The 20,730-nt window shown below is 46.2% G+C and overlaps 3 protein-coding genes and 2 pseudogenes across 3 annotated transcripts; all 5 read left to right on the top strand.

The window, feature by feature from the left end:
• The first annotated feature begins 386 nt into the window (after positions 1–386).
• Positions 387–5,069, top strand: LOC125437958 (annotated as a pseudogene).
• On the top strand, positions 3,530–5,069 carry LOC125434164 (cytochrome c oxidase subunit 1-like). Its single transcript, XM_048499175.1, is given in 1 exon segment — positions 3,530–5,069. A coding segment is annotated over 1 exon segment (888 nt). The 3' UTR covers positions 4,418–5,069.
• A 66-nt stretch (positions 5,070–5,135) lies between these two features.
• Positions 5,136–5,823, top strand: LOC125434155 (cytochrome c oxidase subunit 2-like). Its single transcript, XM_048499163.1, is given in 1 exon segment — positions 5,136–5,823. A coding segment is annotated over 1 exon segment (666 nt). The 3' UTR covers positions 5,802–5,823.
• Positions 5,824–6,041: 218 nt separating this feature from the next.
• Positions 6,042–7,135, top strand: LOC125434148 (ATP synthase subunit a-like). The gene is given in 1 exon segment (XM_048499151.1): positions 6,042–7,135. A coding segment is annotated over 1 exon segment (681 nt). The 3' UTR covers positions 6,723–7,135.
• Positions 7,136–7,865: 730 nt separating this feature from the next.
• Positions 7,866–9,221, top strand: LOC125434140 (annotated as a pseudogene).
• Positions 9,222–20,730: the final 11,509 nt, after the last annotated feature.

Genomic DNA, 20,730 nt, shown 5'->3' with positions numbered 1-20,730 from the left:
ATTAAAAGTCAAAAAAGGAACTCGGCTAACCGTGTCCCAACTGTTTACCAAAAACATTGCCTTTAGCCCAAAACAAGTATTAAAGGTAACGCCTGCCCAGTGAAATTTTTAACGGCCGCGGTATCCTAACCGTGCAAAGGTAGCGCAATCACTTGTCCTCTAAATAGGGACCAGTATGAATGGCTGCATGAGGACCAAACTGTCTCCTTTGACCAATCAATGAACCTGATCTCTCAGTACAAAAGCTGAGATACCACCATAAGACAAGAAGACCCTGTGGAGCTTAAAATACCAGTACTAACCACCACCACCCCCCACTTAGGCCCACACCACCAAAATAGTACACATTTTTAGTTGGGGCGACTGCGGAACCAAACAAAACTTCCATGACACAAGACCACCCGTCCACCCAAGGTCAACAAACCTACACACCACTTGACCCAGTAATACTGACCAACGAACCAAGTTACCCCAGGGATAACAGCGCCATCCTCTTCAAGAGCCCATATCGCCAAGAGGGTTTACGACCTCGATGTTGGATCAGGACCCCCAGGTGGTGCAACCGCTACCAATGGTTCGTTTGTTCAACGATTAACAGTCCTACGTGATCTGAGTTCAGACCGGAGCAATCCAGGTCGGTTTCTATCTATGCCAAATCTTCTTCAGTACGAAAGGACCAAGAAGACAGCACCCCCGGCCAAACCCGCATGCTGACATAAAAGCTTGAACAAAAATTAAACTTATCTTTCCACAACAGCCCAAGACAAGGGCTTATTAGGGTGGCAGAGACAGGTATTATGCATAAGGCCTAAGCCCTTAAGACCAGCGGTTCAAATCCCCTCCCTAGTAATCCACCACACCCTAAACTACGCCATCAGCCCAATCCTAGTCATCATCCCAATCTTACTAGCCGTTGCATTTCTCACACTCCTAGAGCGAAAAGTACTCGGATACATACAACTCCGCAAAGGCCCAAACCTAGTAGGCCCCGCCGGACTACTTCAACCGCTAGCTGACGGAATAAAATTATTCACAAAAGAACCACTCCGACCAAGTGCCTCCTCACCAATCCTCTTCCTAACCATACCAACTTTAGCCCTTCTTCTGGCCATAACAATTTGGGCACCAATCCCAATACCATTTACCCTAGTAGAAAGCAATCTTAGCCTACTATTACTACTAGCCCTCTCCAGCCTAGCAGTCTACACAATCCTATGATCTGGCTGAGCAACCAACTCAAAATACGCCCTACTAGGGGCACTACGAGCAGTCGCCCAGACAATCTCATATGAAGTGACACTAGGCATCATCCTACTAACAACCATCATACTTTCCGGGGACTTCACAATAAAATCCCTTCTGGCCACACAAGAAACCACATGATTAGCAACCTGCACCTGACCACTAATAATAATATGATATATTTCAACCATCGCCGAAACCAATCGAGCCCCATTTGATCTCACCGAGGGCGAATCTGAACTAGTATCTGGCTTTAATGTGGAGTACGCCGCGGGCCCATTCGCCCTATTCTTCCTAGCGGAATATGCAAACATCATACTAATAAACACCCTATCATGCATCCTATTTTTAACACCCGCCCCTTCAACACCAGACACATTCACCCTAAACCTTATGACAAAAACCTGCCTCCTCACAATCGGATTCCTATGAATCCGCGCATCCTACCCACGATTCCGATACGACCAGCTAATACACCTACTATGAAAAAACTTCCTCCCACTAACCCTAGCCCTCTGCCTATGGCACACCTTCATTCCGCTAACCCTCGCCGGTGCCCCCCCCCTAAACTAACCACCCACAGGAAGCGTGCCCGAAATACAAAGGGCTACTTTGATAGAGTAGACCATGGAGAACAACACCCTCCCACTTCCCTAGAAAAATGGACTTCGATTCCACACCAAGAGACTCAAACTCTCTCGTACTACCAATTATACTACCTTCTAAGTAAAGTCAGCTAAACAAGCTTTCGGGCCCATACCCCGACAATGTTGGTATACAACCCCTCCTTTACTAATTAGCCCAACAACGTACTCAATCCTAATTATAACCCTGGCCACTAGCACAACCATCACACTAGCAAGTCACCACTGACTTCTTGCCTGACTAGGACTAGAAATCAACACCCTAGCCATAATCCCAATTATTGCCAAACCACACAACCCACGCGCAACAGAAGCAGCAACCAAGTACTTCATAATCCAAGCACTTGCCGCAGCCCTTATCCTTTTTGCCAGCATTATCAACGCATGACAAACAGGCCATTGAACAATCATAAACACCACATCAACCCAAGCAACAACCGTACTAACCCTGGCCCTAGCCATAAAACTAGGCCTAGCACCAGCCCACTTCTGATACCCAGAGGTAATCCAAGGTTCAACAATAACCACCGCCCTAATCCTTTCCACATGACAAAAACTAGCCCCACTAGCACTAATATACATGACCATACCACAACTCCCCCCAACAATTGTCCTAACAATAGGCCTTCTTTCAGCCCTACTTGGAGGCTGAGCAGGCCTCAACCAAACCCAGACACGAAAAATCATAGCCTTCTCATCAATCGCCCACATGGGCTGGCTACTAACCGCCCTGACCATCAACTACAACCTAGTAACCCTCACCCTTACGACCTACATCATAATAACAACAGCAATATTCACCACCCTTTCGCACACCTCTACAAAAACCATTCCAGACCTCGCAACAACCTACACCCAAACCCCAACACTACTTTCAATGACTATGCTCACCCTAATGTCCCTAGGCGGATTGCCTCCACTAACAGGCTTCGCCCCAAAATGACTCATCACAACAGAACTAGTTTCTGCCTCACTACTACTAACCGCCACCGCACTAATCCTAGCAAGCCTTCCAAGTCTTTTCTTCTACATCCGCCTAGCCTACTTCACAACCCTAACAGCCCCCCCCAGCAACATGAACAACAAACTAAACTGACGATTCTATCCCACAACACCAAAGCCCCTCTCACTAATACTAACCACAACCACACTACTCTTGCCCCTCACAGTACTCCTATACCCAACACTGTAGAAACTTAGGCTAACCAATTAAACCACACGCCTTCAAAGCGTGAAATATGTACCACACATAGTTTCTGCAAGACCTGTACAACTCTAAAGTACATCTACTGACTGCAACCCAGTCACTTTAATTAAGCTAAGGCCTTACTAGATAGACGGGCCTCGATCCCGCAAACCTTTAATTAACAACTAAACACCCAATCCAGCGGGCTTCTACCTACGCTTCTCCCCCTTGGGGGGGAAGGGGGAGAAGCCCCGGCACCTGTTCGGGTGCGTCACCAAATTTGCACTTTGGCGTGCTTGCTGCGGGGCCTGGTAACAAGAGGACTCTACCTCTGTGCGCGAGTTTACAGCCCGCTGCCTGCTCGGCCATCTTACCCGTGACCATCACCCGTTGATTCTTCTCAACAAACCACAAAGACATCGGCACCCTATACCTACTATTCGGTGCCTGAGCCGGCATGGCCGGCACAGCGCTAAGCCTGTTAATTCGGGCCGAACTTGGGCAGCCAGGGACGCTCTTAGGCGACGACCAGATCTATAACGTCATCGTCACTGCCCATGCCTTCGTGATAATTTTCTTCATGGTCATGCCGGTCATAATCGGCGGTTTCGGCAACTGGCTTGTCCCCCTTATAATTGGAGCCCCGGACATGGCCTTTCCACGAATAAATAACATAAGCTTCTGACTACTACCACCCTCCCTACTCCTACTGCTCGCATCCGCCGGAGTAGAGGCAGGAGCAGGGACTGGCTGAACTGTTTACCCACCTCTTGCCGCCAACCTGGCCCACGCAGGCGCATCAGTCGACCTAACCATTTTCTCCCTTCACCTAGCAGGAATCTCATCAATCCTGGGGGCAATTAACTTCATTACAACCTGCATCAACATAAAAGCCCCATCAATATCACAGTACAACACCCCACTATTCGTGTGGTCAGTAATAATCACCGCCGTCTTACTACTACTATCTCTACCAGTACTGGCTGCAGGCATCACCATACTCCTTACCGACCGCAACCTCAACACTGCCTTCTTTGACCCGGCCGGAGGCGGGGACCCAGTCCTATACCAACACCTGTTTTGATTTTTTGGCCACCCAGAAGTCTACATCCTAATCCTGCCCGGATTTGGTATGATCTCCCACATCGTCACATATTACGCAGGTAAGGCCGAACCATTTGGCTACATGGGCATAGTATGGGCAATAATATCCATTGGCTTCCTGGGCTTCATCGTGTGGGCCCACCACATATTCACCGTTGGCATGGACGTAGACACACGAGCCTATTTTACCTCCGCCACCATGATCATTGCAATCCCAACCGGGGTAAAGGTCTTCAGCTGACTTGCAACCCTTCACGGGGGAAACATCAAATGGGACGCCGCCCTTCTATGAGCCCTTGGATTTATCTTTCTATTTACAGTCGGAGGGCTTACGGGGATCGTCTTAGCCAACTCATCACTAGACATTGTCCTACACGACACCTACTACGTAGTAGCCCACTTCCACTATGTACTGTCAATGGGCGCCGTCTTCGCTATCATGGGGGGCTTCATCCACTGGTTCCCCCTATTCTCAGGTTTCTCACTAAACGCCACCTGAACAAAAATCCAATTCGGTGTGATGTTCCTAGGCGTAAACATAACCTTTTTCCCACAGCACTTCCTAGGCCTAGCCGGCATGCCCCGTCGTTATTCAGACTACCCAGATGCCTACGCACTATGAAACACTATCTCCTCAATCGGCTCATTAGCCTCTCTCGTAGCAGTTATCTTGATAATGTACATCATCTGAGAAGCCTTCGCCGCTAAACGAACCCTAACACCACAACCAACCCACACAAGCCTAGAATGACTGCACGGCTCACCACCCCCATACCACACCTACACCGAACCCGTTTTTGTGCAGACAAACCCTAACGCAAGAGAAGAGGGACTTGAACCCCCTCCAACTAATTTCAAATCAATTATACCACATAGTACTTTTCTCTCACTAAGCCCCTAGTAAATAATTACATAGCCCTGTCAGAGCTAAAGAACAGGCACCACCCTGTGAGGCTTACATGGCCCACCCCGCCCAACTAGGATTTCAAGATGCCGCATCACCAATCATAGAAGAGCTCCTCCACTTTCACGATCACGCACTGATAATTGTATTCCTAATCAGCGCATTCGTCCTGTACATCATCTCACTAATGATAACCACCACCCTAACCCACACCAACACAATAGACGCCCAGGCAGTAGAAATAATTTGAACCATGCTACCGGCCATTATTTTAATTCTAATCGCACTGCCCTCCCTACGAATCCTCTACCTAATAGACGAAATCAATGACCCCCATCTCACAATCAAGGCCCTAGGCCACCAATGATACTGAAGCTACGAATACACAGACTACAGCAACCTAGCATTCGACGCCTACATGACCCCCGAAACAGATCTGGCCCAAGGCTCGCCCCGACTACTGGAAGTAGACCATCGCATGGTCGTACCAATAGAATCTCCGATTCGAATACTCATCTCCGCAGAGGATGTCCTCCACTCATGGGCAGTACCAGCACTCGGCATCAAGACCGATGCTATTCCAGGCCGACTTAACCAAACAACATTCATTACCACGCTCCCAGGCCTGTTCTACGGGCAATGCTCAGAAATTTGCGGGTCTAACCACAGCTTCATGCCAATCGTGGTAGAGGCAACAGAACTAGAAAACTTCGAATCCTGAACCACCCAGATACTCCAAGACTCCTTAAGAAGCTTTTTGAAGCACTAGCCTTTTAAGCTAGGGATGGGCTAAGCCCCTTAAGGCCGTGCCACAACTCAACCCAACCCCATGATTCCCAATCATATGCGCCACCTGAGCAACTCTGACCATCCTGCTATTACCAAAAATAGCCCAACTACACCACACAACCCAGCCAGTCCGGCCAGAACCAACTAATACACAACCCGCCTGAACCTGACCATGATATTAAACCTGTTTGACCAATTTCTCACGCCACAAATACTAGGTATCCCACTGATCCTATTAGCAATACTTCTACCAACCATACTCTTCACACCACCAGCCCGCCTCGTACCAACCCGCCTAGGGGCAATCAAGCTCTGACTGACCACAATATTCACAAAGCAACTAATACAACCAATCAACCAACCCGGCCACACATGAACACTCCCGCTACTAATGCTAATATACTACCTACTAACAACAAACCTCCTCGGGCTTCTACCATACACATTCACACCAACAACACAACTCTCAATAAACATATGCCTTGCAACCCCAATATGACTGACAACCATCCTAATTGGATTCCGAAACCAGCCAACACAGGCACTAGGACACCTTCTGCCACTGGGCACCCCCACCGCACTAGTCCCAGCCCTTATTCTCATTGAAACCACTAGCCTCTTTATTCGCCCAATCGCCCTAGGAGTTCGACTGACCGCCAATCTTACAGCAGGCCACCTGCTTATCCAACTAACATCCACCGCCGTACTAGCCATAGCATCACTTTCCACCACAACCTCTCTTGCCCTCTTCTCACTACTCCTGCTCCTCACATGCCTGGAACTCGCGGTTGCCATAATTCAAGCATATGTTTTCGTCCTACTTCTCAGCCTGTACCTACAAGAAAATGTTTAATGACCCACCAAGCCCACAGCTACCACATAGTTGACCCAAGCCCATGGCCACTTACCGGGGCCATCGCAGCACTCCTTATGACATCCGGCTTGGCCATGTGGTTCCACCACAACCAGGCCCTATTACTCATCACAGGACTAACCGTAACCCTACTCACAATATACCAATGATGACGAGACATGGTTCGTGAGGGCACCCACCAAGGCCTACACACATGACCAGTCCAACAAGGACTACGCTACGGAATAATCTTATTCATCATTTCGGAGGTCTTCTTCTTCATTGGCTTCTTTTGGGCATTCTACCACTCAAGCCTGGCCCCAACACCAGAACTTGGTGGCCAATGACCACCAAGTGGCGTATCCCCATTAGACCCGTTCGAAGTGCCCCTATTAAACACTGCAGTCCTACTGGCCTCGGGAGTAACAGTCACATGAGCCCACCACTCGATCATGGAGGGAAAACGAGACGAGGCCACACAGGCCCTCACACTTACAGCCCTCCTCGGAGCCTACTTCACCCTACTACAACTAACAGAATACCTAGAGGCCCCATTCACACTAGCCGATGGCACCTATGGAACAACATTCTTTGTGGCCACAGGCTTCCATGGCCTCCACGTAATCATCGGAACAACCTTCCTCCTTGTCTGCCTGGCACGACAAATCAAATTCCACTACACAACTCAACACCACTTCGGATTTGAGGCTGCCGCCTGATACTGGCACTTCGTAGACGTAGTCTGACTATTCCTTTACATCTCAATCTACTGATGAGGATCATACTCTTTTAGTATAACCAATACAAATGACTTCCAATCATTTAACCTTAGCCGGCCCTAAGAAAGAGTAATAACTCTCTCATCTACCCTCACCACCACCACCACACTAGCCACCGCACTAATCATTATTAGCTTCTGACTCCCCAACACCACACCAGACACCGAAAAACTCTCCCCATACGAGTGCGGATTCGACCCTATTGGCTCCGCCCGTCTTCCATTCTCCCTACACTTCTTCCTAATCGCCATTCTTTTCCTCCTGTTCGACCTAGAAATTGCACTCCTCCTCCCAACCCCGTGGGCCGTTAACTCCACAACCCCAATTAGCACCCTCACATGAATAGCAATCATCATCGCCCTTCTCACCGCAGGGCTCATCTACGAGTGACACCGCGGTGGATTAGACTGAACCAGCTACAGCGACTAGTCTAACCAAGACCACTAATTTCGACTTAGTAAATCTCAGGCCCCCTGAGGCCGCTATAAATGGCCCCACACCAACTTCTAACAACCTCCCTTTTTGCAATCAGCGCCCTCGGACTCACGCTACACCGCAAGCACCTTATTTCTGCCCTATTATGCATCGAGGGCATACTACTGGCCCTATTTATCTCACTTAGCATGTCATCTCAAACCCAACAACTAACCACCACCACAATAATACCCATCATTCTACTAGCCCTGTCGGCATGTGAAGCCAGCATTGGCCTAAGCCTAGTAGTTGCATCCACCCGCACACACGCCACAGACCACCTTAAAACCCTAACCCTACTAAAATGTTAAAATACCTCCTAGCCACCATAATACTCACCCCAACCGCCCTTTCCCTTCCCCCCACGCACCTGTTTTCCGCCGCAACCGCCGCCTCCACCTGCCTCGCCATTGGACTTTCAACATGACTTTACGCACCAATGACCACAAAACTAAACATGCTCAACACCTGAATAGCCCTCGACCACATTGCCACACCACTAGTCATCCTGTCTGCCTGAATCCTTCCAATAATGCTACTTGCAAGCCAAACTCACATATCAACAGAGCCCCTAACACGAAAACGTCTGTTCGTAATAACTTGCACTTCACTCCACACAGCACTTATCATAGCCTTCACCGCAAACAACCTCATCCTATTCTACATCATATTTGAAGCCACACTAATCCCAACCCTCATCCTCATCACACGCTGGGGGGCACAAGCCGAACGACTACTTGCAGGAACCTACTTCCTATTTTATACACTAACAAGCTCCCTGCCCCTCCTAATTGCACTGCTTCAACTTCACAGCCACAGCCAACATACCACCACATTTTTATTCTGACTCTGCCAATCAGAAATGTCAGCCACTGCTGCCCACGCACTACTATGACTCGCATGCCTTACGGCATTCTTAGTCAAAATACCACTTTACATAACACACCTCTGACTACCAAAAGCCCACGTAGAAGCACCAATTGCAGGCTCAATAGTACTAGCAGCAGTGCTTCTAAAACTAGGGGGATACGGAATTATCCGCATCATGCCACTTGCCTCCCCAATTACACAAACACTATATTTCCCATTCATTGTCCTGGCCCTATGAGGCATAATCATGACCAGCCTAATCTGCTTACGCCAAACAGACCTCAAAGCCACCATCGCCTACTCGTCAGTCAGTCACATAGGACTAGTTATCACGGCCACCCTAATCCAAACCCCATGAACCGTATCCGGCGCAATATGGGGGGGGGGAGAGCCGCAGGTTCCCTACCCCTGTCCTAGAATAATGTAGTGATCATCTTGAAAATCAAAGGCTAATGATTCAAATATCTTCCCTTTTATTCATTAATATGCATAATTCAAGAGCCTCATGTTGCATGTTAAAGAGCCACACGTGGCTCCCGAGCCACACAGTATCACTGATCTATTCTGACTGGCAGCTGCTCTCCAGGGTCCTGGGTCAAGGTCATTCATGTTGCTTAGTATGTGATCATTTTAACTGGGGATGCTGGGATTGAACCTTTGCTTGCCAAGAAGGTATTCGACCGTTGAACCATGGCCTCTTCCCAAGAGTAGTTTGGTTTTTCAGATGAATGGGATGGAGATGGTGTCAGCAAGAATATCTGGTGTTCTCTTTTCCCTTCATGACACTCCAGTGTCCAAACCCAACACCTGTGCTATATTAACTTGAATATTTATGTTCTTCTTCAGAAAAACCCTTGGGACAGCTTCTCTATCCTCTAGCTGACTTTTTGGCTGGAGTGGCACACTCAAAAGTAGCCTGAATGCAGATGTGAAACATAATATCGCAAAGTTGTACTGCCCTGCGGCTGTCTTGTGCGACTGTTAGCCAGTTTAATCTGGTAGGAATGGTTGATCCACTGCTTCACAGAATTGCAACTGACTGTGAAATATCAAATAATGAGTGAAAAGAAGAATAAAGCATCATACAAGAAGCCCAGCGGTCATAGCTTCAGAAACAGCCTGAGGTTTGGGCAAGATTTCCTGTGGAGTATTTTATGCTTGCAGTTTTAATGATAAACTGTCTTTGCATCCATCAAATATTTTGTATCAATGACCTTAATAAACAACTTCTGTAGGCATTGCCTCTCCCATAAATACACTGTTATAAGTTTATGGGATCCCTTCTATTCCAATGACACAACATTTTTCACAGCTAGCCCTAGAACATAAATAGCCAGCACTGTGCAGCATATTGCAGAGCCTGGCTTCACAAATATGTGAGTTTACGGAATAAGTTCTCCCCTCCTCCTTTTTAAGTGCTAGTCACTAGAAACTGCAGCAGCAGCAGCAGCTCAGATGATAATCTAAATGCCAGTTTAAGATTTGCTTGCTATGGTTGCAAATGAGTCCTTTGTTGTAGCTTTTCAGTGTAACTATAGATATGACAGAAAATTGATCCAGGGAAGTATCACTTGATTTACTTTCTGGAGACAGGGGAAAAAATGTGTATTAACCGGTATTTGCTTCTTCCTCTTCCTAAATTCCCTTTGGAGCTGCCAATATATTGAGGAGAGCATATCCAATCTGGGAAATTTCCTTCCTAGGACTTCACCTTGCCTGATCATTTCATAGATGCCAAGAAAAGATTATTCACACATTAAGTGAACACATGTGGTTGTAGTATACAGTAACTAAGCTAAGAGCAATGCCAAGCATTAAAGGAGCAGAAAGTTCAAAATTTTGATAAATCACCCAGTAAATCTCTCTCTCTCTCTCTCTCTCTCTCTCTCTCTCTCTCTCTCTCTCCAGCTATCAAGCTTATGAAAGATCCAATGGAGAGGATAACCTGCTATTACAACTTGGATGGAGCATTTGACACTGTTAGCAAAGGAAGAATCAGTAGGATGCAGTGACCATGGTGAAGAATGGGCACATTTAGTCCAGTGCACATGCCAGTTCATTTAAAGAGCTTGGATTTCAAAGTACATGGAGCTAGTTCAGACATCTGGGACCTCAATAACGTCCTTTGCATGGTTGGGGCTGGTCTTGAAGAACATGCACACACAACAATATGTGCGTGTAAAATGCCATCAAGTCACAGCCTACTTATGGTGACCCCAGCAAAGGACTCGCAAGATAAGTGAGATGCAGAAGGTGTTTGCCATTGCCTTCATTTTCCAGAGATTTTCTTGGTGATCTCCCTTCCAATGTGGTGGAGTGGTTAAGAGCAGGTGGATTCTAATCTGGAGAACTGGGTTTTATTTCCCACTTCTCCACCTGAGTGGCAGAGGCTTATCTGGTGAACCAGATGTGTTTCCACACTCCTACATTCCTGCTGGATGACCTTCGGCCAGTCACAATTCTCTCAGAACTCTCTCAGCCCCACCTACCTCACAAGAGGTCTGTTGTGGGGAGAGGAAGGAAAAGGAGTTTGTAGGCCACCCTGAGTCTCCTTACAGGAGAGAAAGGTGGGATATAAATCCAAACTTCTTCTTCTTCTTACAAGTACTGACTCTGGTTAGCCTCTAAGATCTGATGAGATCAGGTTATACCATGCCACCTTCCATCCCTGCCCAACAGTATACAACTGAATCATATTTTTTAAAAAGCAAACTTGACATGAAAGTGATCATTTTTATGATAACATCAAACAGAGTCATAAAGTGAACCTGCCATATTAGAATATTACGTTTTCCAGCCCTTTAAAATCCAGATCATTGAGTCAGCAGCTTATTTGATAATACCACAACAATCAAAATTGAAGGTAGGACACGTATCCCCTGAGCTCTTGCATACAACACTATTTCATTATACACCTGGTTATGGATACTAGTGGTATTCTGCAGCACTTTCAGATGTATGTCTGAAAACACATATGAGATATGGTGTCACTCGGAAGGAAAGGAGGTCCCCAGTTTCCTCCACCTTTTGGTAGTGTATGCCCCTATTGCAAAACCAATACCTTCAGACTGTACTATGTGAAAGGGCCCTTTAGAGAGGAAAGAAGTGGTTGTTGCAGATTATTGCTGGAACTAAACTTCATTCTCCTGGTTAACATTCCAATGTCTTCTTTCAGTACTCTGACAAACTGTTAAAAACTGGAATGACAGCTAATGGCCCAGCCAATCTTCATTCAGGCGGCCCTGGAGAACAGCATTTTACTTGGGAGCAGCTGAGGGCATAATCGCTAACAGCCTTGCAGTTTTTCAGAAGGAGAAAGGAGCTGATTAAGTTAAGTGATTGCCAAGTGTATTATAAGTTTAACAAAGCTCACATCATATTTTTCCCCCTTACATGCCATACGGTAATTGTGCAAAATGCATGATTTACTTCGGCAGCATTATTCAAACTTAATTATAGTGCTAAGAAGCACCACAACTGAAAGAGAAAAAGCTACATTGCTCTGGAAGATCAGCATGGCACTTCTGGTTTTAAAAAACACCTCTTTTGTCTGGGAAATAAATTGTGTGGAAAACTTTTTAGTGTGTAGAAAAACACATTTAAAACAAAGTTTTAACAGATCTCTGAATAGATTTAAACAGCCGCTTGGGTACATGAGAATTTGTTGGTATGGTTATAAGGTTTCCTTCTATTTTATGTTATCAGTACCTGCCTTGGGTCCTGACTTGGTCAGGAGAAAGACAGGGTTATAACAATTGCAACTAAAATAAATCAATGACTAAATAAATACTTTTGCATCAGCACCTATATGCATAAAAGCAATTTAAAGCCTTGGAGGTAATTTCTGTGGTAAGGCAGATTTAGAATAAGAAAATTATTGAATGTGGTGAATTTCCACAGGCAATATGACCGCTATCTAGCTTGCCAAGAAATCTTTACTTAGAGCTGGGATGCTCAGTGGGTCTTTGACATGGTACCCGTGGCCCTTCTGAGTGTAGTTCCCCAACATGGGAACTGGCTCCATGTTTCAACCTGCTCCATGTTTCAGAAAAGTAGACAAGGGTCATTTCCCCACTTACCTTGACCAAAGGTTGCTGCGCGCTACTCCCAGCGCGCGTAATTTCTGGCACGCTCCCGGGCTTTCCGTTTCGAGGAACTCCAGGAATGACACGTGCTGAGGGGGCATGACAGCGGCAGTGTTGAGGCGGCTGTGTTGTCGCCGCCCCTGTAGTGGGGAGTGCCGGGGGACCCCGTGCTGCTTGGGGAGAGTAGCGCGCAGCAGCAGATAAGTGGGGAAACGACCAAGGTTCTAGCCTAGTAAGGCTTTTGCTCTTTTGGTTGAAGGTAAATGCGAATGTGGCCCTCCACAAGCTGTGGATGAGTATCACTGCATGAGACCAAGAAAGAGATTTAGCTTATATATTCTGTAACTCTGACATTTGAAAAATGATTTTTTAATTGATCTATTCATGTGAAGAAGTTTGGATTTTGGCACTAGATTTTGTATCTACATACACATGCTACAAAGTCAGTTCCAATTAATGAGATGAAGCTATTGCGTTCAGGTCAGGCTTGTATGACCCTTCATTTGAAGTAGGTCAGGTAGGTCAGAAGAAGGTAGGTCAGAAGAAGAAGAGTTGAATTTATCTCCTGCTATTCTCTACTTTTAAGGAGTCTCAAAGCGGCCTTTCCTACCTCTCCCCACAACATTGTGAGGTGGATGGAGAGAGTTCTGAGAGAATTGTCACTAGCTCAAGGTCACGCTAGAAGTTTCATGCATAGGAGCGAGAAAACAAACCCAGTTCACCAGATTAGAGTTTACCGCTCATGTGGAGGAGTGAAGAATTAAACCAGATTCTCCAGATTAGAGTCCACCTGCTCTTAAACATTGCACCATGCTGGCTGTCCACATTAGGATATTTTTTCTTCCAGTGCTCTTTTTACAATGAGGCTTATTCAAGGTTTATCTTTTTGGATTTTCCAAAAACGATTAAACTAATAAGTTTCTCTCTAATGAAAGGTCTTATTTTACAAGTCAAGTAGTCAGATTTTATGCAACAAAAGTCCATCCTTTATGCAACACAAGTCCATCATGTAAATTAATCAGATTTAAGGTAAATTGTTTTTTTGAAACATGCTTCTAAAAATGTTCCCTGCTCATTTTTATTGTATTGTATTGTGGCTATTTCAAGGTGGGAACTGTATTGTATTGCTTTTTTTGCTTGTTGTGGTTTCTAAACTATTTCCCTTTAATGTATTTTAATTTACTGTATAGTCTTATTTGTATTGACTTAAAACTGCAATAAAATTAATCAGTCATTTGGGACTAGGGTGTTCTAGGCTACCACGATTACACAAACTGCAGTATAAATAAAACCTGTACAGTGAGAGTCCAATTGAACCAAGTTGCTAAGTCTATGTTGCCATCTGACAGTGAGCTTGATTGCACCAAGAGTTGTCAGCCTAATGATGACACCCAGAGGGAGTTTTTAGGACACAGGGACATGTGAATTAGCATCATTCCAACACTGTGACATAACTTCTGGTGTGAACTGGGACATGACAGCATTATGTCAGTATGACACTCTGGGATACCACTAAGGTCTATGTTTTTACAGCGGAGTGTAATGGAATTCTAGAGTTTTCCCTGGCTCAATGATGTCACAGCACTGGAGCAGTACTGATTTCCTTCCATTCTCCCTTCACCCTACTACTGAATAACAAGAGGAAGTGTAACTGCATCCCTTGGATATTCTCATAGAGCACTTGTGGGGGCCGCCAGCTGTATGTGTGAAGTGTTTCTGCTATTGGTGCTCAATTGAAGCAGTGGTCAAATACCTCCAAGATCTGATGTGGGAATGAATAAATAAGGATTGAAATCACTCTATGTCCATAGTGGAGATAGAGAAAAACAACAACTCAGGATGAGTCTGGAGTTCCCACCCTGATAGTTGCATGTGATTTGTGGGTTTTCCCTGGGTTTTCCTCTGGATTCAACTGGATTTGGACTGCAACTGGTGAGCACATGGAGAAGGGTTAGGGTGAGCACATGGAGCACTGGTGAGCACATGGAGAAGGGGCTACATAGCCCCATTTCCCAGACATGCAACAGTCTTGGGAGGCAGGGCTGTATTACCCATAAGGCTGATTAGGTTGAAACCTAGGGGCCCTGCAGGAACTGGAGGTCCATCAATTTTTTTTGCAATAAAAATATTTTAAAATGTGAGTGAAATTCTTCCAGAGACCCTCAAAATGAATATAGAGCTATGTATTGCAGTCTAGTGCCTACCATACCAGGGTCATGCTGTCAGCTGTAATGGGGTGAAAGATTGAAGTGCCGGAGGGGGCTGAAGTACCTGAAAGTCTAGGAGACTGGCCAGGGGTTAATATGGCCCTGCTGGGGGGGGGGGCACCATTTGGCCCACTTAGAAAACACACATGTACATGTGTGGGTTTCCAAAACAGACATATGTTTACCCAAAAGACCAATACATCAAACCCCCCTCCCCATTTTATGTTAGAAAAATTGAGGGGGTGGAGAGAAAGCTACATACATGCCACAGTGATAATCCAGATTGGGCACAGTATGCCAAGAATTAGGGAAAACCCACAATTCACATGCAACTGTTACATCTTAGTCATAGGATGGGAGATCTCAAGACCCATTGGTGTTCTCCAAAATCTGTGAATTGGCATGCTCAGTGAAATGGTGCTGGGGAATCTCCTGCCATCAGCTTCCGAAAGGACCACCAGTCACCTTAGACAATTTCTCCTGTCTTAACATTTTAAAATCGGGAACTACATTAAGTGTCTCAGCATACAGGCAGTCCGTTAATGCAGTCCACAAATAACTAAAGTGCCATCAACGAGAATTGTGCATGAGGACTGGCATTTGTTTTTTTTTCTGTTTATGATATTTGAATGGGTCCCTTTATGCATTATTAAAGATTGTTTGGAAGTTTGCAAAGGTGAAGCGTGGCATGGTGGTTTGGCAGGCCCCTAGGGAATTGCTGTTAGAGCAGCTGCAAAGACAATCTGATTAAATAGTCCTGGAAATAGAAGGTGAAAGTGTTGAGTTTCTCGGCTGTACAGCAGGAAAGAGATATGTGCCGCCGGGGGTGGGGTGGGGGGTGGGGAGTTTTGGAAACACAAGGTGCGATTTATTCAATCTTATAAAGGATACATATTTGATTTCAGCTAGCCCTTAAGTTATTAGCAAGCTTAGCAGGAATGTTTTGTGTTCCCTGTTGGGCTGTCAAGCACTCCCACACCCCTGCAAATATTCTGAAATGCATGCAACACATTCTTTCTGTGCTTCCTGATTAGAAGTACAGAAACAAGTGCACATAGTTCCACTGTCTAGGCTAAGAGTACTTCTGTAGCAGAAATGCCACTGAGCACAATGAGAATCCCTGCATCACCATACAATGTTGGGTGCGAGGGGCAGAGGAAACTGACCAGACCGCTTTAATGGTCAGGTGGGAAAAAGAAGATGCCTCCTCAGCTCCAGAGCTCCGCACAGCAAGAGGAGATGACTTGCAGATGACTTGGAGGAATAAAACTTGGTAGTTTTGTGTCCTCAAAATAGGATACCTTGAACTGAAATAAGGTGTCCTCAGGACGTCTTAAGGGAAAAAGCTGTGCGGAGTTTCTCCCCAATAACCTTTTTTGTATCCTCAGGATGACTTGTTTGTGTTGTGCAGAATGGTCCTAAGTTTATTGAAGTCAATAGGCTTAGAGTTGTATAAACATGCTTAGGACATTTTCAGGGGGGTAACTATGTTGGTCTGCAGTAGAACAGCAAGATTTGAGCCCAGTGGCACCTTAAAGACCAACATGAATTTTAGGTAGGGTTACCATCTCTGTGCTGGGAAATACCTGGAGATTTAGGGGTGTGTTGCATGCCTGAGGAGGGTGGTGTTTGGAGAGGGGAGGGACTTCAGTTGTGTATAATGCCATAGAGTTCATCTTCCAAAGCAGCCATTTTTTCCAGGCAAATCGATCTCTATCCCCTAGAGATCTGTTATAATCCCAGGAGATCAAGAGAACTTTCATTTTAGTTTGGGTTTTAGTAAAGAATTCCTATCCAAAAGAGAATTTAATAAACTATCTTGTAGTCAAACTGCAGAAGGGCAAAATTGATCAATTCACACAGGACCAGTTAACACATGCGCGGCACTTGTTCTGCCCCCCAAGTGAATCTGTTTTTGGTGCCCTGTACTTGGCTAGTACAGAGTGGGGGAGACACAAGCCAGATTCAACAATGCAAACAATAGGTTTATTACTTAGGATAATTAAGACCTTAACTCCTTCCTTGGGTCTTTCTAAATCAAAGTACTTGCTTGTCTTGAGCAGATTTGAAGCTGTAGACTGTTTCTTCTCTTGGCTGCTTTCAAGAAAGTCCACTGTGCCTTGCTTCCTTTTAGTTCCTTCAGTCTTTGTCTGATTCTAATTGCTGTTAACCTTAACTTGTGCACTCTATATCACCATAGTCTACTATGGACCACCATATACATCACAAATATTACAGTCTCCAGCTACCCTAGGCACCTTGCTCTGACTGATTGACTAGAGCTAAAACAGGAGATTGCTGGGTAAAGAAGGAAGACTTCCTCTTGGGAAATGTCCTAAAGGGACAGGGGCTAACTAAAATTCCCTCCCTTAGAAGACTTTACAATGAACTAAACCCATGCTAACTTTGGGGAAACTGAAGCTTAATGGGAAAATAACAAAAGCCTCCATGGGGGCATGACAGGACTGGTTCACACAGTCACTAGAGTCCAGAAATATGACCCCCACTTGGCAAATGGGCACTGGATTCCATTTCACCTCTGTAAGAATGGCACGATGGCTTCTTACATATTTTATGGGCTGCCATAAGATAACAACATGTCCATATCAGAGTACTAAGCATGTGAACAAGAGTGACCATATTGGTACATTCCATGATTTTGGAAAGGCCACAGTTCAGTAGTACAGTTCATGCTTTGTTCACAGAATGTCTCAGATTCTGCTCCCAGTATCTCCAAGTAAAACAATTCCAGATAGCAGTCCCTGGGCAAGTTCCTTCTCTCTGCGAGACCCTGGAGAGTTGCTGCTAGTCAGATCAGACAGTAACAAACTAGATGCACCCATGGTCTGACTCCGAACATAAGCTTTATGTTCACAAAGCCACCAGATTTTGGTAACTTTTGGGAGCAACCTGCAAACCTATAACACGATGCACTGAATCCACATGGGGAAATGCTCTTAGATGTTGCACCTTGACAGTGCAATCCCTTTCCTATAAGCACACTGACTTCAGTGGACTTATGCCTATATAACTCTGTTAAGGATTGCACTTTGGCTCACCTAAAGGAGGCCATGACTCACACTGTGGCAATCATAAATGTGCACTTTGCTTCTTAGCAACGGGGACAGGATTAAACATTCTGAGCAGGTCCAGCCTCAGCTGCCATAGTTTTCTAGTTGTCTATTCTGCACGTAGACAAAAATCTATTGAAGTGCATATAGACTATATTACATCTCCTGGCTTGATGTAATTAGTTGAGTCTCTTTTGGTTTGAGCGAACTTTTCCCTGGAACAAAATTGATTTTTAAGTTATCTGATTTGTATTGAATAGTGTATTCAGATCTCCTTTCCCAGAATCCACAGAGCATCTTTCTCTGACCTGCATTGACAGAGCATATCTCAGAATAGTTTTAAATCAAATGCACTCTCTTGGAGCGCAGTTCTTGGTTCCTAGCAAAGAAGAATGATATTTGTTTCGGGGGACTTCCCCTCTCTGTTATTTAAAATCGGGTTCTTGTTTTCAGAGAGGCTTCTGATATAACTATAGTGTGAATAGATGTAGCTGGAAATGCAGATTAAGACATGTAAGCATTGTAGTGTAGGTATAGTACAGTGTGTTTATAGTACAGGGCAGGCAGTTACGAAAGCGAAATCCATAGATGTTACACTTCAGTGTGACAAGTCATTTTTTTTCCCGGTTTGAGAAAGATCTTCTGTTTTTAAAAGATGCCACAAAGGAGTCTAGGCTCCTGGGATTCAGCAAACACAGCTTCTTTCTGAAGCCCCCAAACTCTTCAATTCAGAGAAAAGCTAAGCTCCTTTCCCCGAGAATAATCCTTTCTTTAGCAGGAGGATGTGTAATACACATGTCCCAGAATCCTCAGTGGATATAGCTTCAAGCATGAAGTCAATAGAACAATGTTGATTTAAATATATCTGAAATACGGCCTACAGAACTGATACTGCATGCAAGTAAAACAGCTGGGTGTAACATGTCTGGGTATAACATTTTTTGGGTCTGCAGATAAAAACTACCAGAATGTAGCTTCTTGAGCAACAAAAGCAATTTGTAAACTGTGTAAAGATGTAGTGATGCACTGCTGACCCAGCAGCACCGTGGTAGAACGTTGGGACGCCAATGGACCTACGGCCTTGCTGGTCGCACCGCACCCCCACTCCTCATCCCCCTATGAGTCACGGGTCATGAACTGTCTGGCTCAGTCACCGGGCGCAGGGACAATGGTCTTGCCCCCAGGTGAGGATTGGAGGCTCAGGCAGCTTACGCTCCTCTCCGCCTGCATAGCCAGGTGAGATCATGCATCACATGATGATCTCCAGGTCTCCCAGGTCTCCCGCTCACATCTCCTACCCACCTCCCTTTGCACGCCCACAATGAAACCCTAATACAAAGGTCTGCGAGAGAGCCAGCACAGGGCAGAGTTGTCAGGATCACTTGAAAACCAGCTTCCCTGTTGCTGGCGGCTCTCCGCCAGATGAAAACCTCACCTCCAGCGTCCTGCCAGCCTATTCCTTAGCGAAGCTGACCCTCGCGGGGAGTTGACTACAAGCTGGTGCCGAAACCCGGGAATCCTCAGAACCTCCCACCCTGCTCACCCGTGCATTAAGCCTGGGGAGAGGGGCCACAGCCCGATACCGAAGTCCGGCTGGATCCCGAGCATCCAGGGACCACCCGTTCCCGGTATCGCCCAGCCTGTCCCTCTGGATCGGCTGCATCCAGAGACCACTTGGCGATCTAGGACACTCACTCTGGTCCGACCGGAACACTTCGGTGAGTATGGGGAGCTTGCAAAAAAAGCAGGGGCTTATGACAAGCCTGCGTTGCCCGAACTGAAAGCGTTAACGAGAAATGCGGCAGGGTCCCCGGTAAAGAGAGGGAGCTGCGCAAATTGGTTGAGGAGATTGAAGCTCGAGTGTCCATGGTGACCCAGAGGGGACGGTGAATCTTAAGGACTTCTGGGGAGAAAACATCGGGCGCACTCTTCGCTGGAGCCTGTAGCAGCTGGCGCCCGTCAATAGCTGCTACTGGCGATGGAGACAATGTTTGTGTAGCCATCAGCCTCGCAGACCTATGGCTCCCTTGCTGTAGAGGCCGCCCTCGCTTTCGATCTTTCACCTTCAATTTCAACCCGGAGATTTTCTCCTATCCACTAAATTGGACGCCCTGTCCTCCTTCTGCCTACCTACGCTCCTTCACCCAATTCAAACTCTCAGCGGCTCAGCCGCCCCTCCCCTTAGCTCCGCCTTCATTTTTCCGAAGCCACTGCACCTCCGTCAAGCGCCGCGTAATGGCGCGGGTTTCAAACTCGCCCAGAGCGGTATTAGCCCGCGATCTGCAGAAGAAAGAAACCACAATGGCGGAAGAGCGATGCCGAAGATTCTTGCATTTGTGCCCGTCCACTTCCACAGATACTGAGGGGGAGGGTGCAAGCGTCATTCGGTGAGGTTAGTCGAGAATTACCGCCCCTTTTAAGCTATAACATCCTCACTGAGCTCCGCCAAAGCCCCAGTCGCCAGGGGCGATTAAGGAAGTCCACCAGCCCCTATGTGAGAGGCATGCTAGAAGAGGCGGTCG

Source organism: Sphaerodactylus townsendi, linkage group LG01 (genome assembly GCF_021028975.2).
Source record: "Sphaerodactylus townsendi isolate TG3544 linkage group LG01, MPM_Stown_v2.3, whole genome shotgun sequence".
Classification (NCBI taxonomy): domain Eukaryota; kingdom Metazoa; phylum Chordata; class Lepidosauria; order Squamata; family Sphaerodactylidae; genus Sphaerodactylus; species Sphaerodactylus townsendi.
The sequence above is the reverse complement of the archived record's forward strand: the minus strand, read 5'-3'. Positions and strand labels throughout refer to the sequence as shown.